This window comes from Zychaea mexicana (assembly GCF_025766255.1).
Source record: "Zychaea mexicana strain RSA 1403 chromosome Unknown BDB00scaffold_113, whole genome shotgun sequence".
In the NCBI taxonomy this organism is placed as follows: Eukaryota; Fungi; Mucoromycota; class Mucoromycetes; order Mucorales; family Lichtheimiaceae; genus Zychaea; species Zychaea mexicana.
Window position 1 is genome coordinate 80,679 of NW_026516776.1, and position 18,948 is coordinate 99,626.

General features: G+C 41.5%; 7 protein-coding genes across 7 annotated transcripts; 5 read left to right on the top strand and 2 right to left on the bottom strand.

The window, feature by feature from the left end:
• The first annotated feature begins 1,179 nt into the window (after positions 1-1,179).
• Positions 1,180-2,924, top strand: BDB00DRAFT_849224 (3',5'-bisphosphate nucleotidase). The gene is made up of 6 exons (XM_053125354.1): positions 1,180-1,259; positions 1,331-1,477; positions 1,572-1,697; positions 1,788-1,972; positions 2,066-2,114; positions 2,202-2,924. The coding sequence occupies exons 2-6, from the start codon at positions 1,390-1,392 to the stop codon at positions 2,840-2,842; spliced, it is 1,089 nt and encodes a 362-aa protein (XP_052974515.1). The 5' UTR covers positions 1,180-1,259; positions 1,331-1,389; the 3' UTR covers positions 2,843-2,924.
• A 19-nt stretch (positions 2,925-2,943) lies between these two features.
• On the bottom strand, positions 2,944-4,621 carry BDB00DRAFT_877636 (uncharacterized protein; the record flags this gene model as incomplete). Its single annotated transcript, XM_053127640.1, has 8 exons — positions 2,944-3,078; positions 3,163-3,315; positions 3,413-3,556; positions 3,637-3,771; positions 3,845-3,975; positions 4,057-4,129; positions 4,211-4,268; positions 4,371-4,621. The coding sequence occupies 8 exons, from the start codon at positions 4,619-4,621 to the stop codon at positions 2,944-2,946; spliced, it is 1,080 nt and encodes a 359-aa protein (XP_052974516.1).
• Positions 4,622-5,021: 400 nt separating this feature from the next.
• On the top strand, positions 5,022-6,815 carry BDB00DRAFT_877637 (uncharacterized protein; the record flags this gene model as incomplete). Its single annotated transcript, XM_053127641.1, has 6 exons — positions 5,022-5,527; positions 5,604-5,759; positions 5,862-5,982; positions 6,108-6,449; positions 6,553-6,621; positions 6,708-6,815. 6 exons carry the CDS (start codon positions 5,022-5,024, stop codon positions 6,813-6,815), a joined length of 1,302 nt encoding a protein of 433 aa, XP_052974517.1.
• A 181-nt stretch (positions 6,816-6,996) lies between these two features.
• BDB00DRAFT_877638 (COG4 transport protein-domain-containing protein) lies at positions 6,997-10,235 on the bottom strand (the record flags this gene model as incomplete). Its single annotated transcript, XM_053127642.1, has 11 exons — positions 6,997-7,042; positions 7,110-7,201; positions 7,286-7,696; positions 7,760-7,933; positions 8,007-8,276; positions 8,369-8,803; positions 8,908-9,113; positions 9,208-9,448; positions 9,539-9,715; positions 9,787-9,901; positions 9,976-10,235. The coding sequence occupies 11 exons, from the start codon at positions 10,233-10,235 to the stop codon at positions 6,997-6,999; spliced, it is 2,427 nt and encodes an 808-aa protein (XP_052974518.1).
• A 1,435-nt stretch (positions 10,236-11,670) lies between these two features.
• On the top strand, positions 11,671-12,340 carry BDB00DRAFT_849229 (uncharacterized protein). Its single transcript, XM_053125355.1, has 2 exons — positions 11,671-11,778; positions 11,865-12,340. Exons 1-2 carry the CDS (start codon positions 11,712-11,714, stop codon positions 12,155-12,157), a joined length of 360 nt encoding a protein of 119 aa, XP_052974519.1. The 5' UTR covers positions 11,671-11,711; the 3' UTR covers positions 12,158-12,340.
• A 1,875-nt stretch (positions 12,341-14,215) lies between these two features.
• BDB00DRAFT_849230 (uncharacterized protein) lies at positions 14,216-15,084 on the top strand. Its single transcript, XM_053125356.1, has one exon. The coding sequence runs from the start codon at positions 14,327-14,329 to the stop codon at positions 14,885-14,887; it is 561 nt and encodes a 186-aa protein (XP_052974520.1). The 5' UTR covers positions 14,216-14,326; the 3' UTR covers positions 14,888-15,084.
• A 661-nt stretch (positions 15,085-15,745) lies between these two features.
• On the top strand, positions 15,746-17,763 carry BDB00DRAFT_792017 (permease for cytosine/purines, uracil, thiamine, allantoin-domain-containing protein; the record flags this gene model as incomplete). The annotated part of the gene is made up of 4 exons (XM_053121083.1): positions 15,746-16,073; positions 16,165-16,640; positions 16,772-17,414; positions 17,756-17,763. 4 exons carry the CDS (start codon positions 15,746-15,748, stop codon positions 17,761-17,763), a joined length of 1,455 nt encoding a protein of 484 aa, XP_052974521.1.
• Positions 17,764-18,948: the final 1,185 nt, after the last annotated feature.

Genomic DNA, 18,948 nt, shown 5'->3' on the forward strand with positions numbered 1-18,948 from the left:
AAAGAGAATGAAGTAGCTAAGTTTCCTTGCAGTATGATAAGAAATAGGCGGCGAAATGACATCTCTGACAGGTAGTGATTGTATATAATGGGCTAAGGTTTTCCGCTACTGATACTCGTTGTGAACGTATATATCAATGTGATACAATTCATGCGATTAGGTGTAAATCGCTTAAAAAATAATCTCCTCGTGCGTCTCTTCTCGTACGGCTTATAAGTACTTGATTAATTTTCAAAATTTGGTAGTCTTGTTCGTTCATGCCTTTGCATATACCAGTACCCACCGAGGGCATGACAGTGTATAAAAGCAATCAGTACAGCCGCAGCGTTCTGCACTTTACAGTTTAGAGTGTATGCGCGCGTACGGCTGATTTTTAAAAGGTTAGGCAAGATGCTCCATTGATCAAAGCTTCGCGTTCGCTCTCGGTCACCTGCTGTTGTCAATCAACTGCTCTTCTTGTGGAAGCTGGAGAGTGACTAGCGTTGCAATATGCTACTCTGTGGGAGGAGATCAGATTTAAAACGTCTCTCTTTTTTAATTTCTATCATCTTGCGGAGCGCCGTCAGATCAGAAAGTAATCCGTTCTGATATCAAACATCCGTTTACCCCTAGACTGATACTAATCGTCAGCGATCGCCTTTGCCATAAGGTCTTCCATTGCACGTTGGTTGACTTAATCCACAGGATGCTCGGCTGTGGTACCAGCTCCTTTAGGGATAACCATTTCCGTGCCGTAATGTGATTGTATTATAAGGACTGTATAGTCGACCATTGTTCCCAAAAGGACCCCACTTTCTGTCGACCAAGCAAGCCTCATCAACTGCCAAGTACTGCTGAGGTGATGCTTGCTTCTATATTTGTGAACACTTGTTCTCGCCGCTCTGCCTAAAGTGCAATCTGAATCGTCGGAAAAGCTCTTTATTGCTAGTGGAACCGAGTAAGCCAAAGACTTCACTTCGTTTTTTATGCATCGCGTTGTATACTGTTTTCCTTCTTCAAAGTTTTTGTCAGCACAAGTTAGGTGATTAATTTTCTCGTAGACTGCAAGTGCCATATACCGCTGATGACCAACAGCTGACTACTTGATGCTACTACTGCCAAAAAATTGGGGGTTTCTTTATGTAGTAGAAAAGTAATCTGACGGATATCGCGTAAAATATGTTTAGAAGAAGGTATCTGCACCTCGTAACACTGCAGTAAAACGAGTCGTACCAGCTGCATCGCAAGATATTTGATTGGTTATAGCAGCTAACACGGATGTAAGTTCTCCGAGCGAGCGAGTCCCATCTCTTTCTTCTTTTTTACAGCAACTTTCTAATGATTCATACAGTTCCGAACAAAATAACCAGCGTTGCATTTTGCCGAGAATTGCGCCATTGTCATTTCTACATGCGGAGTACCAAAAGATCTGCCAACAAAAACGCGGCGATTCGGACGAAGATGATCGCGCATCACCACTTCTTTGCACCAATGTCCGGTAAGAGAAAACAGAGAAAAAAGATTCAGGAACCATGATGCTGTATGTTCAAAGAAAATAACCCTGAATAACACGCATAATGCTTGTGAATTAGCCCTCGCTACTGAACGCTCCGTTGCCATTCAAGCTGTGCTGCAAGCCAGCAAAGTATGCCAGTCCGTTTTTCAACACCTTGTTGCCAACGAAACTCTGACAAAGAACGACAAGTCGCCTGTCACTGGTAAACTGAACCACCACTTTACTCAAAAAAATTGGACATTTTGGTTGTTCACGTAAAATAACAAACGAACGATTGCTTCTTATGCTACAGTTGCCGATTTCTCGGCTCAGGCCATCATCAACACTTATTTGCACAAGGCATTTCCCGAAGATCCCATTGTCGGTGAAGAAGATTCCAAAGATCTGCGTGACGATGCCGGTAAAGTGCTCCGCGAAAAGGTTCACTCACTGACTAACGGTGTCTTGGATGACTCTGAGAAGCTCTCTGAAGAACAGGTTAGTATGAGTATACGGTAGCTTACGCACAAGCAACTAGAAGTTTTCGATCATTCAAAACAGCATTAAAACATATCTTGTGTGTCACCATAGATTCTGCAAGCAATTGATCGTGGCAACTATGCTGGTGGCGCCAAAGGACGTAAGTATTCGACTACATCTTTAAAAAGCTTACAGCGTAGATACACCATCTAGGAGTAGTAGGCAAACTAAAAAACATAATTAATAGGTCACTGGGCATTGGATCCCATTGATGGCACAAAGGGCTTTTTGCGCGGCGGACAATACGCTGTTTGCTTGGCATTAATCGTTGATGGCCAAGTCCAATTGGGTGTGATGGGCACTCCCAATCTTCCTGTTGACCCTGCCAAGCCTGACGGTGAAAAGGGCACCTTGTTCATCACTGTACGCGGCGAAGGCGCCTTCCAACGTTCGTTCAGCAACCCTGCCGAGACCAAGATTCACTTTGCCGATATTTCCACAACCGAAGAAGCCACGTTCTGTGAATCTGTTGAAGCCGGCCATTCGTCGCACGGCGATGCTGCTGAGATTGCCAAGCTGTTGGGTATTACGCGCCCAGCCGTCCGCATGGACAGCCAGGCTAAGTACTGCTCCATTTCCCGTGGTGATGGTGACATCTACCTCCGCTTGCCTACGAGCAAGACCTACGTCGAAAAGATCTGGGATCACGCTTCTGGCTCCTTGTTGGTGACTGAGGCTGGTGGTAAGGTGACCGATGTCAATGGAAAGCCTTTGGACTTCTCCATTGGTCGTACTTTGGAGAGCAACAAGGGTGTTATTGCTGCCAACGCCAAGATCTTTGACCGCGTTTTGGAGTCAGTGCAGAAGGTGCTTAGCAGCAAGTTGTAAAATTATATATTCTTTCATGATCCATCCGTTATATGTATAAATAAAAAGTCTACTAGTACTATATCTATATGTATGAAAACAATTTAAGGGCAGTATGTGGGTCACAATGATAGCGATGATGGCGCCGTGGATAGTGATGACAGTGGTGATACAGTTGGTAGTGATGATGACGATAATACTGTGCTGGAGGATTCTTGTTGCTTTTGTTGAGCGTGCTTAGAGGCACGATAAGTGATCTACCAATCAATAGTGAATAGATATGGCGGTTAGTAATTGTATTCTGCTATTCTGCGTCTCCGTCGTCTAAGCGATCAACCAACCTTTGTGAATTTAGGAACTGGAGTGGAACACTTTAACTTATAATAATGAAGAACAACCAGGTCGGTCCAAGTAATAGTCGCACCCTCGTCATTATTTTTCTCGAGCGAGTTAACGGACACACGCCGAAGGATGCTTGCATCACGAAGGCATCTCTTATTATAAAAAAAAGTCGGTATCATCAGCAACAGCTATCAATCGACATATCCAAGACAACTTGACGTCACATAGTTATAACATATTTTTTTGTACCTGGATTATTGCCATAGAACCTTGATTTGTAGCACTCGGCTGCGACTGTCTATCATGATCAACTGCTACCAGTTGTTGCGCAGAGACGATCTTGTAAACTGATTGCGCGATGACAGGAATGAGATGTGTTATCTCAACCATTTTCTGTACAGAGATTGAATGGATGGAATAGGTGTCTAGGTAAATTATATGCCATGCGCTCTTCTTTCAAAATAATCCTTTACCTGGGCGTATACGGGTGAAAACACCAAAGGATACATTGGACCAATATTCTCACAAAAGACGTGAAACATTGCATTGAATAAATATTCGTTTATCATCTCAGTGGGCTCTTGTAGGGCATCGGTCAAACTGTCCGGCTGCTTGTATCGCAATGTAAGTCAATGAGGAAGTAGTGTATGACAGGCTATGAAACAAGTATAAAACAATAACCTCTTCTGTTTCCCAGTCCATCAACAAATAAATCTTGATCAAGTTCGCCTGAGGTGCTGGCCGCTGTAACATAGTCGACAGTGGACTATTAATGGAGGATGACGTGCTACGCAGCAATCGGAATCGGTAATCTTTTACGACGATACCGTTTCACGCGTTGGTAAAGAAATGAATGAGAATAGTTCACTGCATAAAATCAACAGCGAACTTACCAGGCTTGTGAGAATGCTGGGTCTGTGTGGTGGTGTCCAGACGTTCGGACTGCAGTCCACAATGTCTTAATATCTGAGAGAGATAACGGTTTCAAGTTAGCACCATCATGATGGTGCGAAAAGCCAAGGGTTTCTGTGCGATTTATAAACGTACCAATTGCAATGGCTCCTCTATCCAAATCATCGGCTCAACGCAAGCAAGACCATTCATCCTAGTAGCACAGTAAAAGAAAAAAACGAGGTCGCATGCGTTAAGGATTCAAATGTCATCATTGGTCGTCAACAGCAAGCCCACTACTTTTCTCCTTTTTAACCAAGAGAAGTAAAAGGATATTTGTATTGTCAATACGCCTTGATCGAGGATCTTGTCCAGATTCTCCAGCGAGAAGTAATCATTGGGATGATGGTAGTGAGGATAATCGATCTGCACGATGCACTTTGCGCGAAGTGATGTTTTGCCAAAGCTTCTGCCGAGCTGGCGCCGGTGACGGACTAACGGTGGGATGGTCAAGACCATTCTTTCAAAGTGACACTGGCTGGGAGATTGAGTTTGCACAAAGGACATGATAGTTTTCAGAAACAAAACAAAGAAGAGGGTTAAGTAGAAGAGAAAGATAGAAGAGGGAAAAAGACGCGTGCGACGCCAAATAAAAATTATGCGAAAAAAAAAGACGCGTTGTCACAGAGACGCAACGTGATCTTTTTCACTTCTACCGCGATGTACCTATAATGATTAGCACACTTTTTGTACATATGAGCAACGCGTTCCTATAACGCGCCTTTTTCTGAAGAATTATTTAGCGAATCGAGCTTTAAAAGCACTAGTTCATAGTAGCTTTTTCATTTATGACCCGGTATGTTGGGTCAACGATATGCCTGTTGTCAAATTCGCTGAGTTTCGTTTAGCACCTGGAAGAGTTTTGCAGGAAAAAAGAATTTTTTCTTAATTTGCTTTACTGTTCCTTATGTCATACCCGTGGCCACACTCGTCCGATCCAAACTGGCAATGGAGCCAACAGTATTATCAGCAAGAGTCACATTACGGTCACGAGCAGCAACAGCAACAACAGAACTATTATAACGCACCGCCAGCACCCGTAGACCAAAACGGGTATTACAATCAGCAGCAACCACAGCAACGATACAATAGTGCACCACACTCGGAATCATTTGTCCACCAATTACAATCGCAAACGCAGCAAAGACAAAGCTTGGGTGCATTAGCTGCTGCTTCAATCAGCTCAGCGTTGCGATCTCCACAGTCTTTTGATTCATACCAACAGCAACAACAACTTGAACAGCATTACCAGTATCAACCACAACCACAACACCACCCATATTATCACCAGCCCAAACAACAACAACAACAACAGCAGCAGCAGCAACAACAGATCACGAATCAACCTGACTATACCCAACGATCGGTCGTTGCTTATGATGATCTATCAACTAGTAACACAACACCACAAAGGTAATAAACATTTCCGTCTCATTCTCCTTTCGAGTTTATATACTCAGACGATATGTGTTTGTACAATATCATATAGCACTTTTTGTTGCAATCGCTATTACCGCTCAGCTAAAGCTATTGAGCAACACGAAGCACAGCATATCAAATGTTCCGAGTGCTCCTTTGCAGCCATCAAGTCTGTGTTAGACGAGCATTTAGCAACTGAGCACGGCATAGGCGAATCAAAGAAAAAGTGAGCTACGGAAGATAAAAGAGAGAGAGGATGTGTTTATAAGGTATTTATAGAGAAATCTATTAACAAGCGCATGTTTTATTTCGTTGATGATGATGTTAGGTCCAAACCGGATGGCGTTATTCCGCCGAATGCGCCCAAGATTGATACACCCGAAGCTCTGACTGCATGGATTGAGGCTCGAAAAAAGAATTGGCCTTCAAAAGCTAATGTAGAACGCAAGGTAAAGAGGGGAGAAAAGTTTACTATGGATGATGGGCTTGATTATGAGAAGAAGAAAAAACACCAGAGAAGAGAAAATTGGCGTTATAGTTATACTAAAGAGTCCGTATTCATTCCTGCACATAGCAAAAAGAATCAGAAGCGCGAAAAGCACGTGGTCAACTCGCGGACTCAAAGAACAGCAAAAAGCGTAAACGCGAGGAAAAAGAACCAAAAAAAGAAGGTGTATTGGGAGCGCTTGGCGATTATGGATCGGATGACAGTAATAATGAAGCTGATGACGACGACGAAGGCGAGGATGGAAGTGTGGACTTGGAGCAGGACGCAGTTACATCCAAGGATCCTTCAAGTATGGGCAAAATCGCGCTACCAGAGAAGCCACAGCGAGCGGGCCCTCGTTGCAGGGCGTTTATGAGGGGATCATGTAGATATGGAAACAAGTGTCGATATGTCCATGAAAAACCACAGGTAAGACAAAAAATCTTTTTTGCAAAATGCTAGAGATAAAAAGTGTGTGTATGTGTACAACAGACTACTAGTGGAGCAGTGCTAACATGGAGAATATTATTAGCGACAACATAATCAACAACAAAACAATAACGTCAGACCTGTACAGAAACGACCCAACCTTTTGCGAATGGTAAGATATGACCCCAAATTGGATATTTCCTCTTTATGTCCACGCTTTATGTCCTAATACTAATAGTTACATGTCGTGGTTGTTAGTTGCTATCAAAAGAGATCCGTGAAGAGCATAATGTTATCTTGCAGTGCTTCCGGCATATGGTGGATAATGAATTTTATGGTAAAGGAGATTCTCAACAACAAAATTAACTACATTTAACTTCTACTTTTCATTTTCATCAATTCTTTTTGTTTTGTTTTGTTGCATTTGTATCATACGATTTACATTCTTATCGCATAATCCTATCAGTAATATTGCATTTCCTCAGAACTTTTTGTAATCTCTCATAATCCAGTATACAAATTATTTGAAATAGTGTATAAGTTTACTTCAGTACAAGGAAAGATTTGCTACTTCTTCGGCATTAAAATCGAGTCTATAGACGAGTTACTTGAGCTCGATATCGTTCCATCAGTCCATAGAAGACATGCTTATTTTCTTACCTTAATGTTAGTATTTTCTTGATTTCTGCAACGGTGAGCCGCCAACTAACAGGACCAGCCTTTGCACCCCAATAGTCGTATATTTCAGAGGGCTATATAGTTGATGACAATTTCACATAGTCAAATACAAATGGGCATACATCAAATATTTATAAGGATGCTATAGCTCTTTTTACCTCTTCGAAATTAAGCAGAGTAGCCATTTGGTTCAGCCGCGTAAATCGGTCACGAGAAAGCCATTCGGTCATTGAAGAGAGATGATGGATCACAGACCGCAAATCCTTATCGAACCGTAAAGCACCGTACTGGTTAAACCGAGTTTGAGATATGATACGTTCCCACTGAGCCGTGATAGCGTCAAGAAGCAAGCCCATGATGGCAGCAAAATTGGCATCCGTAAGCGTACGTTGGTAGGAATTGATCAGTCTGTCAAAACCTCCTCGGAATCGTTTGACAAATAATTCATCCACGTCGGCTTCATTGTACTCATCCTCCTCCAAAACATATTTAACCTCATGATAGGCATGTTGAAACAAAGGTCGGACCCGTGGTTTCAAGATCTGTCCCATCAGTTGTTCCATGCCGCTCTATACGATGCCATTATTACTAGCCGCTATAGTATAAAAAGCAATTATAGATGTTTTACATACCTGTAATAATTTCTGGAACTTGGAAGACGCAGCAGCTAGGTCATTCACGGCTTTGATTGCAATCTTTAAATCATGCTCCTTGTCCTTCCAAATAGCTGCCTCCACTTCAGGTCGTGCGTCCTGCGCAAGTCGTTGCATGTACTCGGCACTCACATTTAAATTATTGAGCAACACCTAATAGATACAGATTAAAAATTACCTTTTTTCTCTTTCTCCAGACTGATATAGATAGATTTTGATGCGTTACCATGTAATTTATTTTCGCCTGCTCAGCAGATCGCTCAGCATTGCGATTACCAGGCTCCTGTCCAGCAAATGTTACCGACATCTTTTGTTGAAAAACTTGAAGATAGCCTGAATCTAGTGCCTTGAGAACCGCCTTGACGGTTGTTGTGATGACTTCTGGCTCACACGTAGATATGCTGCGCTTGATAACCTTTTTGAGGATAAAGAAAACGTCGTCGACGCAAGTGGATGTTTGGCTCGATGATGGGTCATAATCGTCCAATTTCATAGCCTACACATATACATATGGTAAATATTGCCCATCGTTAGTCAAATGACCATGAATAGTCTCGAATGAAATAGGGAACAATGTATTGCTCTTACCTTATCAACATTTCGTTTTAAAAGATAATTGTCGATCACCAAGTACGAGTTCATTAGCTCCTTTGTGCGTTTAGCTAATCCAGAAGAAGCAAGAAGTCCGTTGTTGCCATAGTATCGTTTATCCTTGCCATGCATGATCATATCCTGCGTCGATTCGTCTGTCCCAATTTGCTCCATTTCATCATCTGCCCGCTCGTTGATAAATTGATAGAATAACGCGCCCCTTTGACTTATCAAGGCAAGTTCCAAGAGATTGGCATCGAGTTGACGTGGGTCTGTCAGTGGATTACCGTTGCTCGTTTGTCCTGTTGCACCAGCATTTGGAGACCCATTACTGCCACTTGTTGCTACTCCATTTGCTCCTCCAGGCGACGTGCTCCAATTTGTTGTAGACGAACGGATCATGGCAATATTCAGTGACTGGATCTCTACGAGCTAGAAACAATTTGCAATGTGTGAAGCATTCGAAGTATTGAGCGGTATATCAGTAACACAGTCTTTATATATATGAACATCGGTTTCCAGGGATAATTAGATACCTTAGATTCCAACTTGCGATTCTGTACGAATTGATCTAATATACGTCCACTTTCCACATCACTCTCCTCTTGTAACCGCTGAATCACACGTAACATCCGTCCTCGTCCATAATGCAGCTCCACCAAGGGTTGATGTTGATCGATAATAACAGCAATATTCTCAAAGAGTCGTGTGAGGGTATCGGCGAAATATACTGGCGATGAGGCTTTTTTTAATTTATGCATGACCATACAAAGAAAAATATCAGTACAACGATAAGCCCTTCTTGTTGTTTCCAAGGATCTTTATGAGCCACTTACTGTTCCCCATGCGTAGCTCTTCGCTACATCGTGCCTTGACAATATTGCATACAAATCGAGAATATCGATCCAGGCCTTCAGCTTGGCACCCGATAAGTGGGAATAGTTTAAAGTAGCGCGTGATGTCTGCTTCGTTGCGCTGCATGACTGCATCGTCAAATCGTTGAGAGAATATGTCGAATAACGCAGATTTGGCGTCTGAAAGCGTTTTAGCTGGATGATCAGGGTTTTCGGATGTTGGCTATTATTCATCATCATAGTTATTGTCAGTAAAAACTGTACTTGTATCAAGAATAACCTTTTTCCATGTCTTTATAAGAAGGGAACCAACCACAGTAAATTCGGCCAAAGAGCCATTCAAAATGGCTGAATCAATACGCGACGCACTCTGTAATAAACTGGCTGCTGCATCATAATCTTTATGCTGCATCGCTTCCTGGATACCAGCTATACATCGTTTAAGTTCCTGGACATCTTCAACATAATGAATTGATTCTTTTGCCCTGGACTGTAATATTGTGTTTAGGATCGAAATTCACTTGGGAATATATCCGTTTAAAATTGGTAGTCTTTTTTTACCTGTTCCTGGTCGAGTTGTCGAACTTTATCACTGATGCCTTCCGCAAGTCGCGACGTTTTCGTGATAGTATCCACCATTTGTGAAGAATCTGTTTTCAAGTTTCGCAATTGTGGCCTAAAAAACCAACCTCTTACAATTCAGCTTTTCTGGTTTGTTTGTACAAGTGTCTATATTGTTATCTGATCTACCTTAGTACATCAAGTGTTCCTAATGCTTCTAATAAATCCGATTCCTTGGAAAGCATTTCGTCAAGTGAAGCATCGATCCGCGTCTCTTCCTCATCAAGCAATCGAAGGCATTCGCGAATGTCGTCGATATTGGTCAGGGCTTCAAAGTCCTGAGATAAGAGTGATTCTTGTCCTGCGTCGTGTGTCTGTTCGCTCCCAAAGTCGTTGCTGTTATTAGGTTGTTGAGTATGGCCTGATGAAGGAGAAATAGCTGAAGGCATATTATTTTCTCTATAGGAAACAACTGTCAATGCATCCCATCTCAGCAAGCCAACAAAAAGTGTCTTTTCTATTCCGCTACCATTTATGGCACAATCATTTTTGAGAGGTAAGAGCAATTGCATATCATTGGATGACCTAGTTAGCCGTAGCTTGCAGTGCTCTCTATTGTTGCTGAGGTACAATCCTTCGCTTGTAGCTATTGACGCCATAGTCTGTTTCCATTGCTCGATACAGGTGTTTCAACCTCCAGCATATCAGTTGTGGTGCTTAGTATCATGGAAGTAGAACGTCATTGAAAAATGTTCTATATTATTCGGGATCACCATGATATGTACATAATCATCGAATGAAAACAATAGAAAGCGATTTATGATAGCTCTCACGCAGATAAAAGTATTTCAGATACGTTATGACGATTGATTAAGAGAGTATGTTTTACTAGTAGATACTGCTTCATTAAACACTAATATTCATGGGTAGATACCAGCTTGGGTTCTTGGGGGTACACAGAACTACTTAGCGCCCGTATTACGATCTGGAACATTCTTTGTCGGCCTACAAGCAGTGTGCATATCAATTTTTCTAAGAAATGCCAATATGTTACATACTTCTCAGTCTTCTTGATCGTTTCGCGATCTAGACAGAGATGAAACCAATCAAAGGAACGAGTTTAAGTAACGTTGTGAGATCATCGATAGTTCATTAACAGCTATATATATTACTACCTCATTACACACATCTACTAAATTAATGTATCTACTTTAAATACATCGTCAATCAATTGCCTGACAGAGTAGTTTGATGTTGGTAATAACGACAGTAATGAAAAGAGAGAAATATTCTGTATAAGAAACTACAATTAAATATCACAACACTTTCTTCTTCGCTGATCTACACACAAATAAAGATCCATCACCTAAACCTACGAGACCTTTGCTGACCCATATTACTTGTTGCGAGTGATTTTTGATATCTATCCATCATTAATATTCTCACTAGCCACAGAGAGAAACTCAAATGACGCTGTGTGTCTATTTTAGGCCAACTCGGGACCACGTTTACTCGACTCTCTTTTAGATGATACAACACAAATGTGAAACCGGGCAAATTAACTTGCACACCATCCCATCAAACGGGTAGGCCTAATACGCTAAATTCCAATGATCTGCGCTCAGCAAGAACATGTTACACGAATCATCAAGTATTAATCGCCAAGCTGGGTAAGCTGCGCCATAATGGAACGGGCGAAGACCAAGAAAAATCCCCACAGCCACACACGCACATAAAAGTGCGTTATATATAGATCAGCTGTATATCATACGTATGTGTTCTCGAAAATGGTTAGGACAAATTAGCCTATCCTCCAGTCCACCCCTTTTTCAGAATATAAATGAGGTAGGTTTTTTTATTTATTTCGCGTTCAATCAACAACTCCTCTTCTTCTCCTCACGAAAAAAACAGCAACAACAACAAAAATGGTCAAAGCCCTAACAGTCCTTGCTTTCCTTGCCGCCCCTACCGCTTACGTTATGGCTCAAGATGGTATGCATTGTTTTTACACTGCTGTTATGATAATTAGTTTTCTGGATTTACTGATCTGCTGTGCCTTTTTCCAAACTATTTTCTAGCTTCTGTTCCTACCGAAATCCCAAGTAATATCCCTACCGACGATCCTGGTTTGCTCAGCAGCATCGCCAGCTATGCTAGTGAAAACGCTGGCGAATTGTCGTCTGCCTACGAATCCATAATGAGCGAGCTTCCTACTGACTACCAGAACAGTGTCAGCAGCATTCTCGCTGAAGCTACTCAGGGTGCTCCCAGCGGTGGCAGCGACGGCGAATCTGCTGGTAACAAGGTCACCCTTGGTGTTGCCATGGCTGGTGCTGTCGGCTTTGTTGCTGCTGCAGGCATGCTCCTCTAAACAACAACTCACATATAACACAGTATAACATCATCCCCAGCCTCTTTTTTCCTCTGACCTCCTTGTCCTTCTAAACTTCTCGTTTCTTGTACAACATCTCTTCGCGTATTTCCCTTTTGATTCATTCTATAGCCTGTATCCTTAATACATATATTATTGTTGGTAGTCTACCACGTAACTTCATTATTGATCGCTTTTCTGCATAAGTATTTTTTGCTCGAGGAAAAACTATAAGATGAGTTAGTTCTACTGTACCTCAGGACTCTACTTTTTTTATGGCGGTCTGCCGTATCGTTACTATACAGTCTACTAATGATATCAAGCAGTCTTGAAAACATACATATCGAGCAGAAACAATAGCCCAAGTCAAAATATTATTTCTGGATTAGCTAATTTACCAGAACACTACTACATATTAGTCGAGTATCAAGCAGCTGCACATGCACATGCGCAAAGCATTGAACCTCTTGGATGACTTTCGAAGATGTAAGCCGGCGTTAGGCTTATACTGCTATTTATATAGCTATGAAAAAACGGCTTTTCGTCGGTTTGTATAATGAAACAGTTTTTGTAAAACAAAGTGACGTATAGACACCCCAAGAAAGGTGAAAAATATGGCTCGTTTGCTGCGAAATGAAGGGCGGTTTGTTAGGTACAATTGTTGGTCGTTCCCCATCGTCTTTTACTCAAATAACAGTACAGCACTACATACATGCTCAATTCTGATATGTGGATGGCTTTTCCAATGACATCAGTACTCATACACGGCGTTACCATAATTTGATCGACACATATCGCAAGGATTTAGCCATATAGACTCCACTATAAAATGTGATGTGAAAGAAGCTGAGAAATATGCAAATCACTGATATGATAGATCACATATTCGCTTCATTCTGCACGCAGCATACTAATATAAACACCTCTTCGGATACGTTTTACCTAAACTTCACGTCTACATGCATTTTGATGGAGATACGGATAAGAATTAGATCGATCCTGTTCTGCTGTCTATCATTTCAACAATGATGTTAACGGTGAATTGATATATTAGACAAAAAGCACGAAGGCATAAGATTATGACGTAGCAGAAGAGATCTCCGTCCTTTCTATGTATGCGGCATAGATGTTGCATGAAAGATAAAGATAGCGACACCACATGACCGTCTTCGTCTTGGAAATAGCAATTTTGTAACGCCCTTCTTTCTCTGCCTCAATAAAGAAGCTGGTATCACTGTCAAACGTCATTTTCGTTGTATCTAAAAGAAAGCCAGCTCCTACAGAAATCGGCGTGTAGCACATGAAATGCAAAATAGCTCCTTTTGATTGCTTTTTTGTTTTCGATTACAAAACTTGAGCTACGCTTTAAAATAAAGATGTTACCGTGGAGAAACAGCAGCACCATATCCTACTGCTACAACAAGAAGTAGTAGGGCCAGTATCAAACTAACTGGTAGGTGAGCACGACGACAGCTGTCAAAGGCTCATATGATTCGCGGTTGATTACAGCAATTCCGTTTTGTAGTCTATTTCAAGTATGTGCCTCATTCTTCTATCTAATTGAGAAGCTAATTTATATGATACATAAATAGCACATTCATAATTGTATAAGCTGTCAAACAGGATCTATATGTATTATTTGGCGAATCCTATCTTTGCTATGATAGGAGGCTTTGGAATGGCTTTTACCGTACCATAGAATACGAGGGAATGTAGGTGCGACTGTAGCGGCCAAGGCGCACCAAATGACCTCTGTGTCTCTGCTCGTCTGACAAATGTCTCTCGTCATTTTTATAAAAGAAATAATTTCCCTTTTAAAAGAACTGCAGCAAAACATATATGTTAATTTTAACCCTCTTCCTACATGATTCTGATACTAGCTAATCAGCATACTGTACTCGATAAACGATAGCAAAATAGCGAAAAGAGATTTTAGTTTTGTGCCCTTAGCGTGGCAACATCACGAGCTCTATGTAGAAGACAGTGAGACAGTGCATAGCATAAAACCACGCGACTGACTTTGCGGTGTAAAAAAAGCCTGCATGCACTGTGCCAAGACAGTGCGAGCTAACTTAACGCCTTCCTTTTTTACGTTTCCTGCGGCACACACACACACTCTCAAACAACACACAGTCTTTTATTTTACCTTTTCTCTCGTAAAATTAGAGAATGCTGACGCTACTTCTCGGCTACGTTTTGCTTGGCATTCTATTTTATGTCGAACACCGGTACGAATCGTCGAGAACTACAACCGCCATTCAAGAATCCGGAGATGATCAGGGCACGTCTCGATTGTTACTCATAGTATGGATATTATGCGGGTTTGTCAGTCCACTGGTATGGCTCTCCGTGAATGTGGGTGCAGCACCCGACTGGATTGGTTGGATCGGGTTAGGATGGATCTTGGGTGGTATTATCTTATTACGCTGGTCGATATTTGCCAATCATTTCTATTTGCGTGCCATGGCGACCATGGATGACCAGTATATCTGTACCGAGGGACCTTACAAGGTCATTCGTCACCCCGGTTATGCCGCGTTTATTGTGGGATGGCTAGGATTTGGTTTGGCTACCGTCAACTGGATGGCATTTTTGACGACGGTCGTTTTGGTCGGTTATGCGTATGTAAAACGGATCCTGGCCGAGGAACAGATGATGCTGGAGAAGTTCAGTGTTGATTACCAACAGTATATCAATGAATCGTCGCGAGTGATCCCCTTTGTATTTTAAAGCTTTTGTTATGTAATGACATATTCTGTTATCATTATTACTATCACTATTTTGTATTGATTAATGGTACTATTAAATACCCGGTCCTCATATTCTTGTATTCCATGCTCATGTAAGTGTGGTGTAAGTATTTGTAAAGGAAAACGTAACATATAAGAAGAGGATGCCATAAAATATACGTAAGTAGGGAAGGAGAGCAATATAAGTTGGTATAGTATTGGGGGTGGATGAGATCAAATATTGCTAGTAGCCAAGTAGAATGGACTTATTAGAAGAGTTGACAAAGAACCTGTCCTCACTATGAATAATCACAGCAAATTTATTATATTTCATGATGATAAATGTATAAGCAAGAGATTTCATTGTAGCTGTATTATATAGCAACATAAAGGATTGATATATAGACATGCATTGTAGAAAGGCCAGAGGAGTAAGCTTTTCTTTTAAGAATACTGGTAATCATTATGCACACCGAATACGTTTTAAAAGGGATTATCATTATGCTCATACTCTAATCTACTACAAGTAACTGTCAAGTATTATCAGCTCTTGTATGTAAATATATGCGTGGTAAATACTACTTCATCGTCCTCTCACACAATGTCATCACTTCACCTAATCACTTGTTGTGGTTTACCTGCTATGCTCTAGTATATATGTCTACTGTAAATTTTTAGCGGCAAGCAACTAATAAATAGCCCCTGTAGAAACTTACAGGTCCTCACGAATACTTGCAGGAACATGCTTATAGGTCGCATAAAGCTGCATATGTATATAAAGCGAGTATCAATTTTTTTGCCCACCCCGCCTCTCGAAACGACGTTCTTCACTAATTTTCCTCCACAACTGTATCGTTTCATGGTCAAACAAGTGTTAAGCGAAGAATGTCGCCCATCCGTTGAGTCACAGTCAGGCAACGAAAGCATCGATGCCTTCGACAAATCCTCCTCACACCCAAAGAACAAATGGTTTTCACTACCAGAAATCGATCAGCAAGGAATTACCCCCATACCTGAAGACGAGCGTCCCCACGAACGAATCACGGATAACTTTACGATGTGGTTCAGCATCAACTCTAACTGGATAGCTATGTCAATTGGTATGCTCGCTACACAAATATACCACATCAAATTCTATGAAGGTCTGCTCTGTATTATATTTGGCAATATGGTTTCTGCTCTTCCAGGTAAAATGAGCGTAATAGAGTCCATTGCTTTGAAACTTATATTTCCATTAAAAAAAGGCTGACATATTGGATCTTTTGTATACTAATGCAGGGGCAGTGTTCGCCACATTCGGTGCTCGATATGGCTTGCGACAAAGTGTGATAGCCAGGTACAGCTATGGCATGATCCCAAGCTCGATTGTATCAGCCATTATTGTTCTTTCATACTTTGGCTGGGGCATCGTTGACATTATTCTTGCTGCTCAGTTGTTGACCGCAGTCCAGTCACATTACGGTGCTTCAGCTGATTTTCCGTTATGGGCCGGTATTCTTGTGATTATCGCGGTAACATTGGCGATTGGCGTTTTTGGATACTCTATCGTCCATTTAGTCGAGCGTTGGACCTGGTTGCCACTTTGGATCATATTTTTCATCATTCTTGGGTTAAGCGCGCCGCATATGGATCTCTCCGCGGCAACGTCCAGTAGTGTACAAAGCGATGTAGGCGACATCGTGTCATTCTTTGCAACGATCGCCTCTACTAATCCTGTATGGGTCCAGTGCGCTGCAGATCTCACATCGAAACAGGTTAGTTTTGGAAAAACATACTTGGAAAAAATAGTGCTATCGTTTGATAGTGTTGCCGTCAGCAGCAATGAATAGAGCGTTAGGAAAAGATGCAAATTTTATTCATACATATGCATATATACAATATACAGCCAGCAACATTCAACAGATACGTGATAGCGCTATTGACGTATTTTGGAGCAGTCATCCCTATTATTCTTCTGGAAATCTTTGGATTCTCACTTGCTATATCGATAGCACAGCCAGATCAGAATCCAACGTGGAGAGCAGGGTATGAAGCCAATAGCGCGGGTGGACTAGCTAGCGCAATCCTTGAGCCAGTAGCAGGCTTTGGTAAACTTTGTTTGGCTATTATGGCTTTCGGCATGATTGTTCACGTAGTACCAAACAATTACGGAGCATCACTGACAATGCAAGCCTTGATCCCCGGTCTACACAAAATTCCAATATGGGTACTCACAATACTGACGGCAGCCATCATTACTATTGCAGCCATTGCGGGTGCCGAGCATCTTGCAGCTATATTGCAAGGCATTTTACCATTCCAAATGTACTGCATGTCGCCTTACATAGCGATATTACTTATCGAACACTTTGTGATGCGTAGCGGTCATTATCCGATTGACATCTGGAATTCTCGCAGCGAGTTACCTATAGGATTGGCTGCCACTTTCTCGACAGTGGGCGGTTATGCTTTCGCTTTTTTGGGAGCAAACCAAAGCTTTTTCACTGGGCCCATAGCTCAACGCATTGGTGAACATTATGGTGAAGTTGGTATATGGCTTGCGTTTGGCTTTGCAGTATGCACGTATCCAGCGGCACGGTGCCTTGAAAGGCGGCTCTTTGGAAGATAGCGCAGCGCAACATGCAATGTTGACGACGTCAAGATAGAAGTGTACTATACAAGCTTACAGCACCACTACCATTGTTTATATTATCAGTATACTAGTTCAGTTAAAAAGTAACCATGTATATAGTAGAAGGTTATTTTATATAAAATATCGGTGTATTTGGACAGCGAAAGGGGCCGATCGCTGGATTAAAATAGGTGGATGAATAGGGATCAACGGGGAGAAATTTCCGTGGTAGCGAGAATTTACTAATATACACTTTAGATAAATGATATGCTATACATTTACGGAAAGAAGTATGTGGTGGTCAGATAACTGTATAAATGTCTCCTTCTTGCATAACGATGAAGAGGTATTGAACATCAAAAAAGAGAAACTGTATATCTCAGTTTAATAAGCCATGCTTTGTGGTAAATTGCAATACTCGTTGTAGAGCGTTGAAAATCATCTCTCTTTCTATGACTCACCCTAACCTTCGGGAACATCGAAGGGGTAAACTTATTCTACAGCCAGAGAAAATACACATTAAACCTTTTCGGAACCTTGAGACACGTCTGAAGAAGGCTGCTTACAAGATAGTGCTTGGGTTATATGTCAGATTTCGTGTCACCACGGCAATCGTGGCGATCTTATTTGATGGTGAGATGTTTGGCAATGAAAGGCGGCGGTACTACTTGCATACTCATCATTGTCGCCATTGGTCAATAAAAGATTTTATAAAACGAATATATAAGCATCCGTTGGTCGATTAAGATGTTATCATAACACCGTTTTCATTGTGTGTCTAATGCATATAATATGCGTAGTGACTTGGCGGAGCATATGTATGATGTATGGAGCGGTAACGATCATAAACGTTAACAATGGAAGCACATCCTGGGACTCATCCCATGACGGTTGCTGACGATGGAAGGAAAGAAAAAGAAGGAAAATTGGTTTTATCAATGCGAATCCACGTGACTAACTTTATATATGTACATGAATGCTTCCTCACCATCACAGTCATTGAAAGAGCTTATGACTGTCATATAAGATACACTAAAAACACAGACATATTTCATAACCAGCATTTCTGGACATGTAAGTATAGTACTGCAATATACCGTCATGAAAAGGCTGTTGCTAGTGGCAACGGCGGTGATGCTGGCAACGACACGATGCGATGGTGATAGCAACAAAATGGATAACAATGCTGTTGCAAAAGATGTTCTGCTAAGGTATCTATTGCTAGGATAAGTAGTGCCTTTGGTCACTGAATGATTGTGCGAGCAAAGAGGCGGAAAGAAGGAAACAAAGTATGCATAGGTACCCGTTCCAGGTACCATACGTATATTTCAGGCAGGTATATCTGGTAGCGTAGCACAGATACAAAGTCAGAAGAAGGAATGCTCGATTTTGTTTTTCTGTGTCTCTCAGTGTACAGTACTTTAGCTAACTTATCACTTTCCTTTCTGTAA